At 40.7% G+C, this 19,856-nt stretch overlaps 1 protein-coding gene across 2 annotated transcripts in view; it reads right to left on the minus strand.

Moving 5' to 3' along the window:
* Epb41l4a (erythrocyte membrane protein band 4.1 like 4A) overlaps nt 1-17,872 on the minus strand; it is a 231,495-nt gene extending 213,623 nt beyond the window's left edge. Inside the window, exon 1 of one of the 2 annotated variants that reach the window (XM_078045544.1) lies at nt 17,835-17,872. Coding sequence is in view for 1 of the 2 variants with exons in the window: in XM_005327228.5 (XP_005327285.2) it covers nt 17,022-17,120 (99 nt within the window). In the remaining variant the exon portion in view is untranslated. Of the gene's footprint in view, nt 1-17,021; nt 17,154-17,834 lie in introns of those variants that run through there. The other variant, XM_005327228.5, reaches the window with a different exon arrangement.
* Nucleotides 17,873-19,856: the final 1,984 nt, after the last annotated feature.

Consider the following 19,856-nt stretch of genomic DNA (forward strand, 5'->3'; position numbering starts at 1 on the left):
TGGATTCCACTCAGAGCAGCAGAATTTGTCCAATGTAGGGGCCCAGGGTGCATTTTGTTGTGACTTCATTACCCTAACTTCATGCAAAAGTCACAAAATTATCTAATCACTTGTGGATGAGGTAGAACCAAAGCAGAGATGTGCCTGTCTTCTGCTTTGTGCTGAGGACCCACAGTGGCCTTGGTCAGGATCATGGCTGTGGTGGATTCAGCAGTTACTGCAACAAGTGAAAAAGCTGGGGAAAGCACATGGAAAGCTCTGCAAACTGCAAGCAATTTATCACATAAATTTTCAACTGCATACTTTTCAACTTTTCTATGACACCAGATGGGGAGCATTTTAAGCTAAATCAATTTATAATGAAAGTTTTCAAAAATACAAGGGTTTTGTTTGTTTTAGTAAAGCAAAGTACATTGTGTTGAATATACACACCTGTTTTCAGTAGCTCTGGTTTTCATACCTTAAATGTTTCATGACATAAATACCACTCATCTGTTGAAGACAATATTTAAGAGGAAGATAAAGGATTTCCTAGAGAGCAGTTAGTCATAATGTTTACTCTTAAACACAACTGACCCAAATATTAAATATGGCATTTAAATGTTGGGTCACTTATCTTTTTCCCTCTGGCTCATTGGGGGGGGGCACTTTCTAGTGGGAAAACAACTCGTTTTTTTAACCTGAAATTATACAGTGGGCTCCAAGCTTCATCACCACCATTCACAAAGGAAATGTGTGACCTAGGGGATTAGGGATTGATCTGCCAGTCTAGGGTCTGGCTCCCTTTATAGCTGTCCCTTGGAAGTGGCCATCATGCCTGTGTCAATACAGATGTTTCTATGACCCTGTCACAACCTGTTCTCCTGGGTTCATGTAATAGCTTGAAGGAAGTCCAAATTATCTAGGGTTTTTTGGACAAAGGTTCTAGAAAACAATGACTTATCAGCGTTTTTAAATGTCCCCCCCCCCAAAAAAAGGACAGAGTTCAAATTAAGACAAAGGCTAAACCATTAACAAAATAATCAAAAACTGTGTCTTCTTTTTTGACTGAAAATTTATTTCTACAAGGAATATTCACTAGTAAAGCCTGATAGGTTCTCAAATCTAAGCTTCATTTTTTGAAACACATCTTTATCAAGTGATCACAGTTATCTACACTGATAATTTTGTGTTTGAGCAGGCAAGCTGACCCATCCATTCTCCAATACTATCCTATCAGAAATACAAAGAGATTTACTTTCAGCTATGACCGCCAAACATTTGAAAAGCTGTACATAAAGGTCAATATCAAAGGAGGGAAGAAGCTGGTAGCAGTTTTAAATTCTGTTCATCCCAATAAATCATTCTGTTCTTCCCCCAACCTGCACCTGAGGTACTGGGCATTGCACTGTATCTCTAAGCTACACTCCTAGCCCTATTTTTATTTTGAGACACTAGGCATCTCACTAAGTAACCCTGGCCTCAAACTTAAGATCCTCCTGCCTCAGCCTCCAACATGGCTGGGATTATAGGCATATAGCACTGCACCTAAGTAAGAAATCAGTTGTCTAATCAGCAAATGCAGATGCAAATAATAAAATGCCTTTTAACTGTACTTTCCTCATTGCTTAGAACTGTCAAAGACATTCCAAGTCATGATTTCACTTTTTAAAAAATCCCTTTAGGTTTAGCACTATATGTCTGCAAAACAATAGCAGCTAACTTTTATTATTTTGGTAATTATCATACCATCATGTGCTAGCCACTATACTGAGTTCTTACATGAATTATTTCATTCAACATATGAGGTAGATGTTATTATTAACCTCATTTCGCTGATAGAAACTCAGGCAGAGTTAAATAACTTGCCAAAGGTCACTAGTGAGAAAATGACAGCCCCACAAGGTAATTATTAACACTCTACAGCACTTGAAATTTTTAAATAGTTTTTCGGCCATTATCTCCTTTGAGTCTCCCTATGCCTATGATAATACTGGGATACTATTAATGTCCATTTAATTTTACAAATGGAATAGCTAAGATTTCAACACACTAAATGACTTTCTCGAGGTAGGAAATGAAGGCACTGGAAGAGAAATCCAGAGTCTAGATTTTCTTCTTCTCCCACTGTATAGGCTGTCTTTTCTACTGTAGATACTCAGTAAAAATATTTTCATCAAACACTGATTATTACTTGAAGCATAATTTTAAATTTAAACTCCAGGGCATTAAAAATTATCTATCCCCGGCATCATATGGAGGGCATGGCACACAGGAGATGACTAGTCTGCACATTGCCCAGATCAAACCCATTTCTCTTATGTTCCCATTGCCTCTCCATCTTGGACAGCCTTCAGAGACACAGACCAATCTCACATGTCATCATTTTCAGGAAACCAAAGTCTATATATATCCACAATCACTTCTCCACAATCTAAAATCCAAGAAGATATGAAAACTGAAAGCTTTATCTTAAATTTAATGCCAGACTTATTTGAGGACTTCAGTAATCCATTATCAAGATGGTACTCAGTGATTCCCCGCTTCCTAGTCTTCAAATCCTTTTATAGTTCCCACCTACATGAGGTTGGTTGACAAGACCAGCAAAACCTATCACAAGTAACAGGATAAAAAGACTGTAGTTTCCATGTTAAGGCTTGAGACTCCGTCTCGCTGTTTGTCTGTCTCCTCCTGCCCCACCTCTTTTTTGAAGGAAGATAGCTGCCATGCTGCAAGGATGCTCAGAAGCCTACAGGGAGGCTCATGTAGCGAGGAACAGAGACTTTCCATTGATGGCCACTGGGAAACTGAGGCCTGCCAATATATGAACCAGATCATCCAGCTAAGTTGCTCCTGGATTCCTGACTCACAGAAACTATAGTTGATAAACACTGGTTCTTTATAATTTGCCACATAGCCATAATTTGCTACATAGCAACAGATAATTGATAGTTATTATCTGTTATAAATTGCAATAAAGCTTCTTATAGTCTCACTTGCCTCCACTTATTGTAAATATACAGATGTTAGATTGAAAAATATTAATATTTTGGGTTTATGAGGTACTGCTGTAGACCTGGCTGGAAAGGTTACATAAAATATATACCAGATACCTTACTAGAACCTGAAAAATGTTGGCTCTTGAAACACATTGGCCCCAAGGGTTTAAGAGAAGACACTGTGAACCTATTTTCATTTTTTATAATACAACTTTCTTGGTTATCCTTATCTTGGTATTTCAGAAACAATTTCCTATAGGAATTCCTGTACATAATAGAATCTCTACCACATCACCCAATACTTGAGTATATATCATCCTTTGTTGTTTTATAAGCAAACATTTGTCTACCTATATGTTAAACCAATGGACAAGAGCACTCCTTCTATTTCATTATTCCCACCCAGAAATCCTGAAGCTAGCTGGTATACAAGAAGCTCTGCATAAATTCTTATGCAATTGAGTTCATAAATGCATACCTACAATCACAGACACACAGCACTGGTTCACATCCCTATATACCTTCACACTCAAAATCTATTACCTTCAAAAAATTATTTCAGAACATGATGTAAGAACAGTGTCAGAAAGCAAAAAGAAGCAGGCTCTCGGAGGAATTCTGGAAAATTTGCATATCCTCCAAGTGCCCTTGTAAACAGCAGCAGAAGCATGAAATAATTGAAATAATCTTTATCAGGGGAAAAGATCTATTAGCCTCCTGATGATTGGCCCATCTGAACCTTTCAATGAAAGAACAATTTTACCTTCCCCTCTCTTTTCTTCACCCTCCTCCAGACAATAAAATGGGTCACTAATCAGTTTTTAATTTTCTTTCCTGAAGAGAGAGTCAGCACAAAGCTGCAGGAACCCAGAGTAAAAAATTTACAAAATAAAGACCAAGGAAAAAGTCAGAGTGATCCAAGTCCTAAAACCATGCCATTACATTAGTTATCCTAGACCTTTTCTATAAACATTTTCAAAATAGCCAGCCAAAAAAATTGCAATAACTATCATTCTGAAAAGAAATTCCACATAAGCAATCTTGTATTTTATTTTTAAATGTCCTATCCAGGAAGAGTTCCACAAATGCAAATGCCCAGACAGCAGAAGATAATCAGGATAAACCACAGAAAGACTTAGATTTAGAGAAGTGGCAGAGAGGGAACAAAACAAACCTCAGGGAGAGGCTGGGAGCATGGGAGAAGATAGGAACTCTGCCACCACAACCAACTCTCAATCCTTTCTTCCTTCCCTTGCCTTCCTTCCAAGTTATGAAGAAGAAAAGAAAGTGTAAGTGGGTCAACCACGAGAAAATTTGGGGGCAAGTCAAGTGCAGTGGTGCACACCTGTAATCCCAGAGGTTTGGGAGGGTTTGGGGAGGTGGAGGCAGGAGGATCACAAGTTCAAAGGAAGCCTCAGCAATTTAGCAAGACTGTGAGCAACCTAGTGAGGTCCTGTCTCAAAAAAAAAAAAAAGGCTGGAGCTATTGCTCAGTGGTTAAGCACCCCCAAGTTCAATCCTTGGGGAAGGAAAGAAGGAACAAAGAAACAAAAAGAACTGGGTGGAGACAAGGATCTCTAGGCCCAAGTGCAGAATTGGGTGGGTAGGGGGTAGGGCTGGGGTTTGCTGAATTAGATGATTTTAATGCCTATGCCAGATCGAACTTTCCACTGTAAGTGAAATCCAGCCAGCCAGCTGTAATTTACATCACCTCTTCCACACTCTCACCCCAGCTGTCTGCTGCTTTTTGAGGGAGCATCATGGGGCTAAATTAACAGAGGGTATGTGACCACGCACAGGTTTAGTACCAAGGACCAAACAAACCCTTGCCCTATTGGCCAAAAGAATGAATGGCTCACAGAAAAAAGCAGTGATGAGAGGAAACGAATTTGTGTGAAAGATTTTGTGATGCTATGGCATTATCTACACTAGATGCTTAAAATTCTCTTCACAAAGAGAGCTGCTGTATCTTGCATATCTATTGGGATTTTTCAAGGGTTTGAATACTACGGACTTTGAGAGTGTGCAATCCAGACAAGACTGAAAAGCTTACATTATGCCAGTTTCAATACCACTCAGATTTGCTACAATTTCCCTCAGTCATAGGGGATCTTAGTCCAATTCCATAAAGCCACAGCTGCTCCCAAGACATTAACCTACAATCCTGCTAGAAATCCCTGAAGTTTGGGGTTGAAAGTGATGGGGGAGGGTGTGTATGTTCAAAAGTGGTCTTCTAGCCACCTGTATTATTTTTTTCTAGGGAGGAGAAAAACAGCACACATCACCCTGCTCAGAACAATTTCTCAATGTATTTCAAGGTAATAGAGACAAACCATATACATATTTAAGTGATATTAACTTTCTAGCATCTTCACCTATCAAAACTACCAAAGAAAAGTTATTCACAAAACATATGCAAATACCCTTTTTCAGTCCTCCACCAAGTGATTTACAGAAAGAATCAAAGGCAGATCCCTTGCAGAACATGAATAGCAACACTCAAAGCTTGTACAGGAAAGTTTTAGAAATCTAAATATTCAATCACAGTTTCAAGTTACAAAAGCAATAGCAGCAGTATGACTAAAACAATCCTTCAATCAGTCCTCTGACAAATACATACTGAGCACCACTATGTGCCTAGCATTCTTCTAGGTTCTTGGGGATTTAACCGTGGGTAAAACAATGTCACCATACCCAGGAAGTTTAAGGAAAAATTTCTCAAAATATTAAATGTTTTTAACTAGAAGTGTTTTCTCTGCTCAATTACTAAACTTACCAAGGAATTAATAAAAATTAACAAGATCCATACAGAGTCATATAGACTAATGAACAGAATTGAAAGTATAAAAAGTAAACCTCACATTTATTGTGAATTGATTTTTTTTTTCCCTAAGGGTGCCTAGACAACTCAATGGGGAAAAAAAAAACAGTTTTTTCAACAATGGTGCTAGGACAACTGGATAACCTTATACAAAAGTAAAAAAGAATGGATCATAAACCTAAATGTAAGACCTTAGGCTACAAAACTATTAAAAGAAAACACAGGGGCTGGTAGAGTGTTCAACTTGCCTGTGTGAAACACTGGGTTGGATCCTCAGCACCACATAAAAATAAAATATACATATTATGTCCATCTACAACCAAAAAAAATATTTTTTAAAAAGAAAGCACAGGAATAAATCTTCATGCTTTGAGTTAAGCAATGGTTTCTCAACTATAATACCAACAGCAAAAGTAACAAAAGAAAACATAAACTGTACTTTCACCAAAATTAAAATTCTTTATACTTGAAAACAATACCATCAAGAAAGTAAAAAGACAACTCACAGAATGGGACAAAATATTTGCAAATCAAATATCTGATGAGAGACTTGTATACAGAATATATTGTAAGAAATTCAATAAGTAGAAAACAAATAACCCAATTTTAAAAATTGGCAAAGAGGGTTGAGGGTGTAGCTCAGAGGGAGAGGGCTTGCCTAGTATACATAAGGCCCTCACTTTGATCCCCAGCACCAGGAAAAAAATATTGGCAACAAATCTCAATCAACACTACTCTAAAGATATACAAATAGCCAATAAGGACATAAAAAGCTCAACTCATTAGTCATCAAGGGGAAATGCAAATCAAAACAGCACTGAGATACTACTTTACATCCCACAGAATCCCACTGGAAAAAGAAAATTACAAAAAGGGTTGTCGAAAAACATGGAGAAAGCAGAACCCTTACATGGCTGGAAAGAATGATAAATGATGCAGCTACTGTGGAAAACAGTTTGGCACTTCCATATAATAATAAACCTCCACACCTGGGTATATACACAAGAGAAATTAAGACATACATCCTCACCAAAACTTGTACATAAATCTTCACAGCAACAGTGAATCTTCACAGTGCATATATACATACAATGGAATTCTACTCAGCAATAAAAAGACACAAAGTACTGACACCTGCTATACAGTGAATGTATCTTGAAAACATTATGTTAAGTGAAAGCTAGTCGTAAAAGACCACGTATTATGTGAATCCATTTATATGAAATATCCAAAACATGCAAATCTATAGACAAAGATTAGTAGTAGCCTAGCAATAGTAGAAGTGGGGGGTTGGAAAGACAGAGAGTGACTACTAATGGGTATAAGATTTCTTTTCAGAGTGATGAAAATATATGAAAATTTATTGTGATGGTTGCTAGCTAGAAATATATGGAAAAAACATCAAATTGTACACTAAAAATGGGTGAATTGTGTGGTATGTGATTTACATCCCAATAAAGCTGCTTTTAAAAATTAAATAAGAAATTAAGGAGCCAAACAGGTATAATATTTGTACCAGAAAAACTAAACAGTGAAAAGAGGTTTTGTTTTTTTTTTCTTTTCACAGATATACTAACTTATGTCCACAAAGAGGTGCATTTATTAAGTCATCCACTCAACATCAATTCATTGATGTCTACTGCTCCTTAGGAACTGAACTTGATTGGGAATCCCATAGAAAAGATCTAGTTTCCCCCCAACCCAGGCTTTCCATTCCTAATAACACCAGCTACCACACAGTAGGCACAGAACTAAAGGTTTCATGTATAGCATCTCAGGATAAGGTGGAGAGCATTATCTATTTTACAGATGAAGAAGCACACTTAAAGAAGGTGACCTGGTCATGATGACAGCACTAACAAATGGACCGCAGCTTAAAGCCATATCTATCCACAGCTAAAGTCTATGCCTTCTTCACCCAACTTATGTTCCTTCCAGGGAGAGATGGTCAGGAAAGTACAGACACCTCTGCAGTGAGATGCAGGGTCAGAAGAGGGCATCTCCAGCTCTCCACCATGAAGAAGTCTTCAGAAAATATGACACCTAAGCACTACACTGCTTGGAGAGGCTAGTACCTCACTCAGACAAGATGAGGTGGGTTGGGGCTTTCCACACAGAAAAGACAGGAGTGAGAAGGAATGTCAAGAATGCAAAGACGTGGAAGCTGAGTTTGGCAGGACAGCCAGCCAGGCATGAGGAAGTGGTGGCAAGAAAGAACAGAAAGGATGAGGGTGCCTGAATATGAAGGGCCCCAAGAGCTGCTGGTTTACTAGGAATTTAAACTTAAGACATAGACTAGCCTTTGCAGTATTCTACACAGGGGGCCAGAAAGACCACCCTAGATGTAGTCACATGGAATTAACAACAGTAGCAGGGGCAGGGATTAGAAGGGTACTGTGAACTGTTCAGTTCTGAACTGTTCAGAACCCAGAAGGGCCTGAATCAAGGCAATAGTAATGAGAAAAGGGGGAAGGGCAATAAATTTGGAAGATATTTGAAACAGGAACTCCAAGACCTGGAAGGATGTAGAAATTTAAGAATCCTGGCCCAAGAAGTAGAAAGCACACCGTTGGTGGCCACAGCATCCACAATTCCCCTTCTTCCTTCCTGACTCAGTTCCTCTCCTGTGCAGCCACTAGCCTCAGCCACTAATCCCAGCTCTACCCAGTTCCCAGGAAGATTCTTTGCCATCTTGACTCAAGAATGGTCACAAGACTCATTATGACTAAAAGACACATGGAAAAGTCTGTTGCAGAACTCATGGAGAAAGCCATTTCTCTCCTAGCAAAGAGACTGTCTATATTCCTAACTAGAACATTACTGTATACAAACATCATCTCCTCATCTAAAGAACCACTGAACCATCTGCTACAGCCTCTGACAGCACTGACTCCCCAGATGCAGAGGAAAGAAGAGATGGCAAGAAGCAGGGACCACAGTGTCACTGACCTATCCTGAGCCTTCTCTCCTCGCTCCCAGATTCCTATAGGTGAGCTAATAAACTTCATCACATTGAAGCAGCTGACAGTGGAATCTAAAGCATCTTAACTGATAAGGACAGAATATGGTATCATTCACCCAAGTCAGGAGCACAGGAAGAGGAGGTGGTCTGAAGGGGGCCATCCACTGTGGTGCCTAGGAGGGAGTCAAAAATACAGGCCAGATAATAAGAAGGCAATGGGGCTAAGGATATGGCCTTAGAAATGTAAGAGTAGAGATGCAGTTTCCATACTCCAGTCGTTGCTAAAGCAACGTGAGTAGATGCACAGCTAGAAGATGACACTATTTCTCCTTGAAACACTGAGATCTGACAAGTCATTAGTATCTATGATTATCCAGTCAACCACTCACACCCCTCAGAAAGTACTTGGGCAGAGTTGGGGGGATTAGAATTTCCAAATTGTAACTGAAAACCAATTATACTTGAAAATAATAGATCATGTATATTAGCAGTGACCATTTATTGAGCATCTTTTATCCCAAAATCCTTTTTTCAAATTCTTGCACCTCATCCTGGGAAAGATATCATGTCCCTCAACTTACAGATGAGGAAACTGAGGTTGGCTCAAGAAAAATCATTTGTCCAATCAATCACAAAGCCAGTAATTATGTGGTAGACCAGGACTTGAACACAGTGGGGGAGGGGTTGAAGGAGACCACACAGCACCCCAATTAGGGGGCTTGTTCTGGTATGATGTGTGAAGTGAAGGCCATAAGACGCTGTTGGGAGCAGTGAGGATGGGGGAGAAAAACTAAATCTGACAAGTGACATTTAAGACAGCAGAGGCTCAAAACTGCTTCTCAAATTCAGATCTGAATGAAGGACAAGATGGGAACTGAATAGTTTATCCATGCAAATGGCCTCTGTGGCTAGCTCAGAAACCTGAGCCTTGTTCCTGCCAGTCACTGTGGAAAGCTGTACTCTAAACAAAGCACTTCCTAGCCACCTTCTGGAGCACCATCCCCACAAAGCTGGAAACTCAGAGCCAATCCAGAGCTCAAAATGTGTCATTTCTAAACAATATACTGCAGTGTTTGGTTTTCGGGGGCCTGCTGATCCCTCCCTTGCCATCTGACCTTTCTGCTATTGTCCCTACAGGCTAACACTCAGCAGTCCCACAAGGCACTCCCCGGTTCTCCCTGCCTGCTCCATCTCTCTTGTTCTAATTTCCTCTGGGCCTGTCAATCTCCTCTGCTAGGAAACAAACTTCTCACCCCTTTGGAAGCATAACCAGCCCTTTCAAGTCTTTGAGCTGATTCTTAGGAGATCCCCCAGAGAAGCCATTTCAGCCCTTGGGGATTTTTTTCCCCAAGAATGTTTAGTAACAGAGAAAGGGACTAACAATAGGCAGCAGCACTTAAGAAGAATGCTGGTTCCCTTAAAAAAGAAAACAAACAGGAAATACACACACGGTTCAGGAGGCACAGGAATGTGATCCACATTTTTAAGAATGGTACACTCTCCAAACTGTAATTACAAGCTCTTTGAGTCACACAGTAAACTGACTGGTTCCTAAACTTAGCACACCTAGTCTATGGCCTACCACATGTGATAACAGGTGCCTGCTTAATCTTAATATACAAGACTTAAGAACAAAATTCATGGGGCAGAAGCAAAGGGCAAGTCACCGCAACCAAAGCAGGCTGACCTGGAGTGAAGTGTATAAGCCTTACATGGGGCTAAATGTCAGAGGGCTCAGCCAAAGCAGTCAATCTCAGAGAGGTATGAAGCGCACAGTCATGTTTGTAACAGGCCTGCAGACAAATGCACTTCCTGTTGGAATGGAAAACATAATTTTTCATAAAAACCCCAATATTTAACTTATCACTCTGGCTTTTCTATTAAGCCTTAGATGAATGTCAGATTCGTTTATGCATTTTCAAAAGTAAAATAGATAAAATAGGAACATTAAAAATTATAGCAGTGGGGCTAGAGACATAGCTCAGTGGTAGAGTGATTGCTTAGTGTGCCAAGCCCTGGATTCAATTCATAGCACCACAAAAATAAATAATAAATAAAATTACTACAGTGGCTCCAGATTGTGTGAGCCCAACTAACACTGTTCTCAAAATTTAAAGAACAGGAGATCGGGGGTGGGGGGGGGGAAGGTAATTAAAGTATGAGGCTCTATTACCTATTCATGAAATGTGCACTTCTTCCCAAAGACTCAAATTGAAAGGAGAAAGTTACATTAAAAAGAAAAAGACTTGACGTTACCCCTACAAGACAAAAACAGTGTCTGTTTTCTAAAACAGCTGCTAGTTAGCTCTTCAGTGTGCTGCATGTAGTCAGTCCACGGCACCATCTCATTTTCTATATGTTATCAACATAAAATTCAAGTATCTTGGCAACATATATTTTTCAGTGAGAATCACTTTTTGGGAGGTCTTTTCTAGTAAAAATAAAGTGGCAAAGGAACCTCATTATCCATATTAAAGATTTTCAATGTGGACTATTCCAACTGTAACACTCCATTCATTCCTCTATTTGAATTGTAGTTAACAAGCATCTATTACATGAGGCATGTGGCTCAAGCTGCTGGAATCACAGCTAGGGGCTCATCAGCTGCTGGTGGAGACAGAGCCCAGAAATAATGCTCATGTCATGACAGGTGCTGTGTGAGGGATGTGTGAGAGGCATGGATGAGCACTTAATTCTGCCTGGTCACAAGCTCAGCTGAAGACCTCTGAGCAGATGAGGCACTTTATTCAAGTCTTAAAGGATGGTTCAGATGAGTGAGGATGTGTTCAAGGAAAGGCAAAAGGGTATACCAATCAGCAGAAATCCCATGCACAAAGAGAGTCTCAAGGAAGTATGGAATGTTTGGGAGACTGAGCGGTTCTGCCTGACAAGAGAGCAAGTCATTTAGTCAGGCAGGGCTAAATCAATCAGGTAGGGTGCTGAGTCAAACAATAAAGTCCCAATTTTAGACAAGAATAAGTCATTTCAAAAAAGAGTAGGAGAAGAGTTGAAGTTATGGCTCATTGGTATAGCACTTGCCTGGCATGTATGAGGCCCTGGGTTGGATCCTCAGTACCACATATAAATAAATAAATTAAATGAAAGATCCATTTACAACTAAAAAATATTTTTTAAAAAAAGAGGGGGAGAGGAGAGGAGGAAAAGGATAGATAACATTTTCCGGGTGCTCACCACATGGAAGTCACTGTGGATGTGTGAAGTGAGTACTCTGATTTGTACCCATTTTACACATGGTGAAACTGAGACTCAGAAAAGATAAGTATCTTTCATGATGGCCCCACAGCTAGTAAGTATTAGTGGAGACAAAATTTAAAACCAGGAGGTCTGATTTCAGGGCAAAGGCTTTTATTGTTTCCCATTATACTGCTCCCACTATAAAAATAAGCAAATTAAAAGACACAGAAAATCATATTGTTTTCACTGAATAAAAGATAAACAACTCACCACTCCCAAGGAGAGGGAGGGAACAGGAGACATCTCAAGGTTACCCTGCATCCTGCCGAAAATTAAGTACCAAAAATGTTAAGAATAAAGGAAGCCACATGCTCTCTGGCACTGGTCCCCAGCCAACGGTTATACTGACCATCAGTGGACACTGGACAACACATGGGGACATTTTTTGGTTGTCATGGCTAGGGAAGAGGTGCAACTGGCATCTCCTGGGTAGTAGCTAAGAATGCAGCCACGTATCACACAATGGAAAGGACAACCTACCACAGGAAAGAACTGCCTGGCCCTACAGTCTCAAATAAAATCTGACCAAACAAACAAATTACATTCCCATCTTGAGTGTAAGTGTCCTAATAAAAATAAAAAACCACTGTCCACAGAGCCAATAAGAAGTAGAGCCTGGACTTTTATTCCTACAATTTAGATTTAACCTTACCACCCATGCTCAAAAGCAACAAAAACACTGCATTCATTCAAGTTCAGTTCAAATTCAGTTCAAGCTTCACATTATAGAATTCAAGAACAGACATCGTAACTGGGCTGCAAAAGAATGTGGTCCACCATTAGCCAAGAACATTATAAGCCCCTGGAGAAGGTAGGCCATCAGCTGCTAGAGGTAACAAAACAATGTTCTCCCTCTTAGTTTTTAAATCATATTTAAGTTATGGCTGATAAAAGTATTTTACCAATAAAAATAAACTGCTTATAATGGCAGGTTATATATTAGTTCATCTTATGCAACCACAACACAGATCTCACATCTGAATCTTAGAAAGCTGGATGTGGGGCCAGGGTTATGGCTCACTGATGGAGCGCTTGCCTAGCATGCATGAGGCACTGGGTTTGATCCCTGACACCACATAATAAATAAATAAAGGTATTGTGTCCATCTACAACTAAAACAAACAAACAAAAAAAGCTGGAAACAGTGTAGAGAAGGGAATTTTCTATCCTAGTCCCATCTAATGTACTGACCATTCCAGACCCCAGTCAGCTTACATTACCAGAAATGTTACTATATGATTTCTTGCCTCAACCAATGTTTATAAGGTCCTCAAGTCTATAAGATATGTGTTCTATAGAAACAGCAAAAAAAAAAAAAACAATAAAAGATACAGGTATTCACATAGATGCTTAATATAATTTATGAAAAACTGTTGCTTTTCACTTTCTTCCCCAATCTTCTAAGACATTTTCATTACCATTCAAATGAAATGAAAATTACAATTCTTGGTAAGGCACATATACTTTAAATTCTCACCTTATAATTGTTTTTCTGGTTTATTAGGAAGTTTCTCATCAAAGCATTAAAACTGACTTATAGTATTCCTTCAGAAATCTCAGGATATTTAAGAGGTAACATTTTTTAACAGTTAATGAGTGAACTGTATGTTTTAACTGGGTAAATTGTGTTGCATATCTCCATAAATTCCTTTAAAAAGCTAAAGGGGTTCCAATTTCTCTGTCATGTTAGGTTTCATTAACTTAGTCAACACTAAAAGGAATCATGAGTACCTTGGTATTCATTTCAGAGGATCAAATTTTTTGAAATGAAAATATTAATCTATTTATATTTGCAACAGCAAGCAATTCTGAGGGCTAAATTTAGAAACAAACCTGTAACTTTTTTCCCCTGAAAAATCTTTTGCTAACCAACTAATCCAAAAATTAGTTTAAGCCACTTTCAAGTCTACTTTCTAAAAGAAAGAAAGATCTCTACCTCCCCTAGCACACAAAACAAAAGACCTAACAAAAGTTTCCCAAACCAAACACTACTCAAAAAACTGAGACCAACCATAGCAGAAATTCTTACTTGAATAAACAATAGAGATAGCAGCAGAGAACAAACAGCTAAAAGCTATTGTGGGGATCAACACACAACCAATAGTTTTCAGTTTATACAAACTTGGGTAGTTAAATCTTGGATAGGACTCAATCTATGAACTGCATGAAAAAGATTTCCTGCTTGTCAAGTGAGGTTACCTCTAAAGCAAGTTAAGAATGTAAAAACCTATTAATATGGTTACAAAAATATTGTGTCTTATTTTTCAAATTATTTTTTAAAACAAAATCATTTTCCATTTAAATGATACTCACCTGAACATACAAAATATAACTATTGTCTTCAGGCTAAAATGCTTTCTATAGAAACTGCAATTTTTCTCCAAAGTCAATGAAAAATTTTAAGTTGTAGAAAATTACTTCATAACTTTTCAATTTGTAATCTGGTATTTTGATTCAAAAGGTGTTTTTCAAAATGGCACACAGGAAAAAAAATGTTTTACAAAGCTTCTCTCATAATTATTGTACTTTATTCCAATTAATCTTCCAACCCATAATGCATTATTATAGCAGCAATACAAGAAAATTCTTTTTTTGTTGTTGTTTTTCTATGTTCACTTCAGGGACTATTAGCTAATTGATGCTACCTGCTTAACTTTGTTTTTAATGAAGTGATAATCAAAATCATTGAATGTATTATCTCACGGTAAAACACCACAATAGTAACTATTGGCTAATTTTGAAGTAATTATTTACTTTTTCATTTATGAACTAAAGTAGGAGCTGATTTTATCTGATTAATACAATGGAATATTAATATCTATGATATAGGAAGGTTAGGAAAAAATTTTTAAAGTCAGATATGTGCAGAAAGACATACACATATTCAAGGTATGAGCATCGTTTACATAAAAGGTTGCTTTTTCATACCTTATGCCACTTATAAATACCCAAATGTTTAATTTAGTACATACCACAAGGTGCTTAACATACATTTTTATGGTTGCATGGTAGTTACTGATAATGTGGTTAACTTTAACAGACAATATCTATGTTACACACATGGCCATCAAAATAACATAGTATGCTTCTGTGACACTGAAAGAGACCAAGCCTGTTGGGAAATGATTACTTACAACAAAGCCCACTTAAATTATTGTTTAGTTATATGGCATACAGCCAAGATAACAGTATTATAAAGTTGCTGTTGCTCTTGAATCACTCACCAATTTTCAACCCATTTGTAAAACAAGATAAGCACCACTGGGTTATTAAAAATAATTATGGATCAGGACGTTTGATTCATGTTTCTTTGACAAAATTATTCCATTTGATCCCAAGTCTTGGCTGCCCTCTTGACAGAAAAATGTACATGCTCCACCACTGACAGGGGCATGGCTTTTATGATTAAATAGGAAGCTCACACTGCAGATGACTAGACTCCAGATGAACTGAGACTTTGCACTTCAGAAAGATTTCTTTGTTGTTTCCGCATCAGATCATCACTTATCTTTTTCTAATTGTTTCCACTCCCACACCAGAGAATCTATGTATTATCAAGAATTTAGAATGTTTTATGATTTTTTTTGGCCTATTTTATTCACATAGCACACCACAGAATGTTACATCATTTTGTAAATTCTTTTCCTGATTTCTGTGGGCATCCGAGGGGGATGTTTGGGAACATAAAAGTTAAAAATACAAAATGAACACTCTCCCCCAAAAGATCCTGTTTTATTGGTCCTGAAAGAAAATATCAAATGAGACCTGACTACATTTTGCTTATTTTAATTACTGTGGAAACAATATTCAAAACAATTTCCTAAAGAAAGGGTTAACAATCTCATAGCTTTAATAGATCACTTCACCCTTTTCTCCTGCAAAAGAAGTTCACCTGTGTGTGATATGAGAACGCTGTACACCAAAAATGGCATCATCAACGCTGAGACTCTTAGCCAGGAACAGTTACTTCAGTACGCATCCAGCTGTGTTAAAACGGATTCGCAAAAGGAAATGCCCAGGCCTACCCCATCAGGATTAACTTCTGAGAGGAGAGGGCTCTTGGCAGCCTGAACTAGATTTTTCAGCCAGCCAGCCGGCTCTATTGGGGGTTGGGAGGGAGGTTTCCCTTCACCAGATTCAGCCGCCGCGTTATCTAAAAAACCTCAGTGATTTAAACTGAAGGGGAAAGGGAAGCAAAACAATAAAACGCTCCGGATTCGGGTCTCCTCTAGGTAGTTCAATTGTTGCAATAGGCGAAACAAGCGCGCAGGCGCATCCTCAGGTTGTCAGGTACTCTTCAAAATTAAGGAAGTGGATCTGTGAAAGGTCTGCAGCCTGTTTGTTCGGGTTTTGTAGGTAAATAGCAGTAATCGCATTTTTAATAACTAAAAGCAAAGTTATTGTCGAGTAGCTTTGAGAGACGTTTACTTAACTGTGAGACGTTTACTTAAACCGGTTCGTTCGCGGAAAGGGAAATTATTTTCAGTACAAATGTAGCCTTACTCAGTTACAACACAATCACAACACCCCGGTTAATGTGTTTCAAGGAGTGAAACCAGTTTAGTTTACTTCTCCAAGAATGCTATCATGAAAAAAAAAAAAATCAACAAAACCAAGGTCGATCGTGCCTGCAACCCTGGGGTAAAGTGCAGCCTCTACACTCAATTTTGCATCTCTTTCGGAGCTGCGAGGGGCCTAAAAGCTTTGGTGAAAAAAGAAAATCGGTGGTGGACAGACTTTTGGTCTCCATTGCAGGACGGTGGGCTGCGGCTGGATTGGTGCATGGAGTAACCTCTGCGACGTCGAAGTACTTGATGCAGGAACTGAAAGTTAACCCACCGTAACACGTCCACCCTGTATCTGAGCGCAGGGGGCATCTGCCTCTCCTTCCCACAGCGCAGAGACGCGGCCGCCAGCCTCGACCCGTGACAGCCCTCAGACAAAGCCGCGGACCCCTGCGCCCGCCCTGCTGTCGACCCCGAGAACGCGCCCCCGATCATGCCTACCTTGATGCCCTGCTGCTGGGTGGTGAGAGTTAACTTGGATTCATCCAAGAGCAAAACTTCGCAGTAAAATTCTTCCGGAACAGCGCAGAAACAGCCCATGTCGACTGCGACCGTCTCCAGCCAGGCGAGAAAGCTATGACCGAGCGCCAAGCCGCCCCCTCCCCTCAAACACGAAGCATTAATTTACTGTCCGCGCCGTGGCGAAAGCGAGAGAAGCTGCTCCCGGTGGAGTCCGGAGCCGAGCTGCGGAGCCTCCTGGAGCCGCGAGAAGCAAGGAGGGCGGAGAAGGCTGGGAGAGTCAGCGCCCGGGAGCCGCCGGGGAAGTGCCGGCGGAACTGGGCGCGGAGGGCGGCGCGTCCCCGTGCATCCTGCGGCTCCGGCTCTGACTCTTCTGAAGGCGGCGGTGACGCGGCCCCTCCACAGACCTGGGGACGACAAAAGTCTCCTGGCAATGGGGGTCAGACAAGAAAAGGAGAGACGAGTGCCCGAGGCCCTCCTCGGACTAGGAAGGGCCCCCTTGAAGCTCTACAGCTCCCTCCACCAGCACCAATTCCAGCGTGGCCGCGACGCACCCGCGGCTCGTCAGCCTGTGGAGTCCCCAGCAGGAGCGGACTTGCACCACCGACCCCGCCCCACACGCCCGACCGGTCGGCCAAAAGGGGAGCTCTCGGCTTCTCTTTTGTGTCAGGGGTACCCACGACATCTCAACCAAGGGCTCACAGGCAGTGGCAAGAGTCGTCACTCAGACCGCTACCCACAACACTCCATCCCATGGACATCCAGAGACCCGAAGAAGGACAGTGGGCTCCTTACCGAGACCAGCGAGGGGGCGTCAGCTCGTCGCGGGACAAGGGTCCGGTCTGGGGGCTCCCGAACTCATTACCAGGGTTCGTGTGTGGCCAAGTTCAAGCTCTCCTTCGGGGAACGTCCTGCAGCCGCGGCGGAGTCCTGCTTTTGCAGGACAGCCAGAAAAGCCGGGAGTCGAGGATCCGCGGGCGATCGAGCTGAGAAGCCGGCGCCCAGGCTGGCAAAGTGGTGGGAGGGTGGGGGTGTGCCCCGGGCGCGCCAGGCCGCGGGGGCTCCGGGGAAAGTTCTTTGGGCGTCGCTGGGGGTGGCGTCCCGGGCGGAAGCAGCCCAGGTGCAGCTGGGCCCAGCCCAGATGCCTTCGAAAAGCCCTAGCGGGATCCCCTTGACTGGCAGGGGCGCCCCTTCTGGGCGGGATCTCAGCTGGGTGCAGAGGGCGGAGTGGAGGTGGTCCAAATGGCTAGGTGCCGGCAGGTCGGCGCGAGAAAGCTGTGCGCCGCGCCCGAGCCGAGCTGCTGTCTGGGGACTCGCTGTTTCGGTTTCCCTAGGAGACCGGGAGGCTGGCTTGGGAGGACCAGGCGCAGTTCTGCTTCGACCCTAGCGTTCAGCGATCTTAGTCCCACGCCCTCCGCGCGGCTGGCCGCGTCCAGGATTGGCGGGCACAATAGCTCTGAGGCTACAGTGACCCCTGGTGGGTCCTCGCGTCTGTGCACCAGCAACGGAGGCTGAGCTAGGAACCCCGCAGGACCCCGTTGGCCTTCGGAGCAGGTGCAATCTGTGTTCTCCAGCTGGGAAGCAGCGGCAAGTTAATGCAAGTCGTGGAGGGGAAGACGCGGAGCTGTGTGGATAGGAGGCCCTCCAGACTTCTCTGTTCGATATTATTAGATTCAAATATAGTCTTGAATTCCCTCTCTACCACTTGAGCTTGGGTAGCTAAAGCTCAAAGAATTTGCTCAAAACCTAGGACGTTAGAACTAAAAAAACAAAAACATGATTATGGCAGCAGCAGAGTAAAAATAAACAATTTGCAGCGTTGGGGGGTTTCCTTCCATACTGATATGCCACGAAAATTTTGTCCTTCCATGTTATTACAGTTTAGTATAAATAGTATATCAGCACACCCCCTCAAAATACGATAAAGTTATATTTGGGATGAACTTTATGTAAAGGATGAATAAAAGCCTACTTCCAAGCTTCCTGTGAAAGTGATGCAAGTCTTGAACTTCTAACAAAATTTTGTTTCAACTTTGGGATGTAATGTCAAAATTTTGCACAGTTGCTGACACCTCTGGATTTTAGCCTCACTACTTGAGGAGGGTGTTTTGGTTTTGATTTTGTTTTGTAATATAGGGGTTTTTTTAATACCAACTACTAAAAGTAATTGAAAGATTAATGAATTATCACTCTTTATGGTATCCAATTTTTGTAACCTTACAAAAATCAAAAAGGTCTACATTTAATCTTTTGTATTCCAGTTTTGAGTTTTGCTTCCACCTCTTTTATGGTTCTTTGATCTGTTTAAAAAAAAAAATATATATATATATATATATATATATATATATATATATATTAGTTGTACTTGGACACAATACCTTTATTTTATTTCTATGTGGTGCTGAGGATTGAACCCAGTGCCCCACACATGCAGGCAAGCTCTCTACTTCTAAGCCAAAACCTCAGCCCTTTGATCTGTTCTGATTCGGTTTTGACCTTCAATGGTAGTGGTAAGATTTGGAGTGGAGCAGAAATTCTGTTCCAGGCTCCTCATAGGAGAAGGTACAAAGCCATGACATGCCATACATATAATAGCCTTTTCTGATTCAGACATCTTCTTTTCCATTTCTTTGTCAAGGTCTAAAGAAAGTAAAATTAAAAGCCTGTTTAACACAAAATTAGGGCTTCCTAGAGATAAGAAGACCACAGGTTTTTTTTTTTTTTAAAAAAAAACAATTTATCAAGTACAATTGCCAATAAACTGCATATATCTTTTAAAATAATATTTTTTGTTTTTGTTTGTTTTGTTTACAATAC

Source organism: Ictidomys tridecemlineatus, chromosome 1, assembly GCF_052094955.1.
Source record: "Ictidomys tridecemlineatus isolate mIctTri1 chromosome 1, mIctTri1.hap1, whole genome shotgun sequence".
In the NCBI taxonomy this organism is placed as follows: domain Eukaryota; kingdom Metazoa; phylum Chordata; class Mammalia; order Rodentia; family Sciuridae; genus Ictidomys; species Ictidomys tridecemlineatus.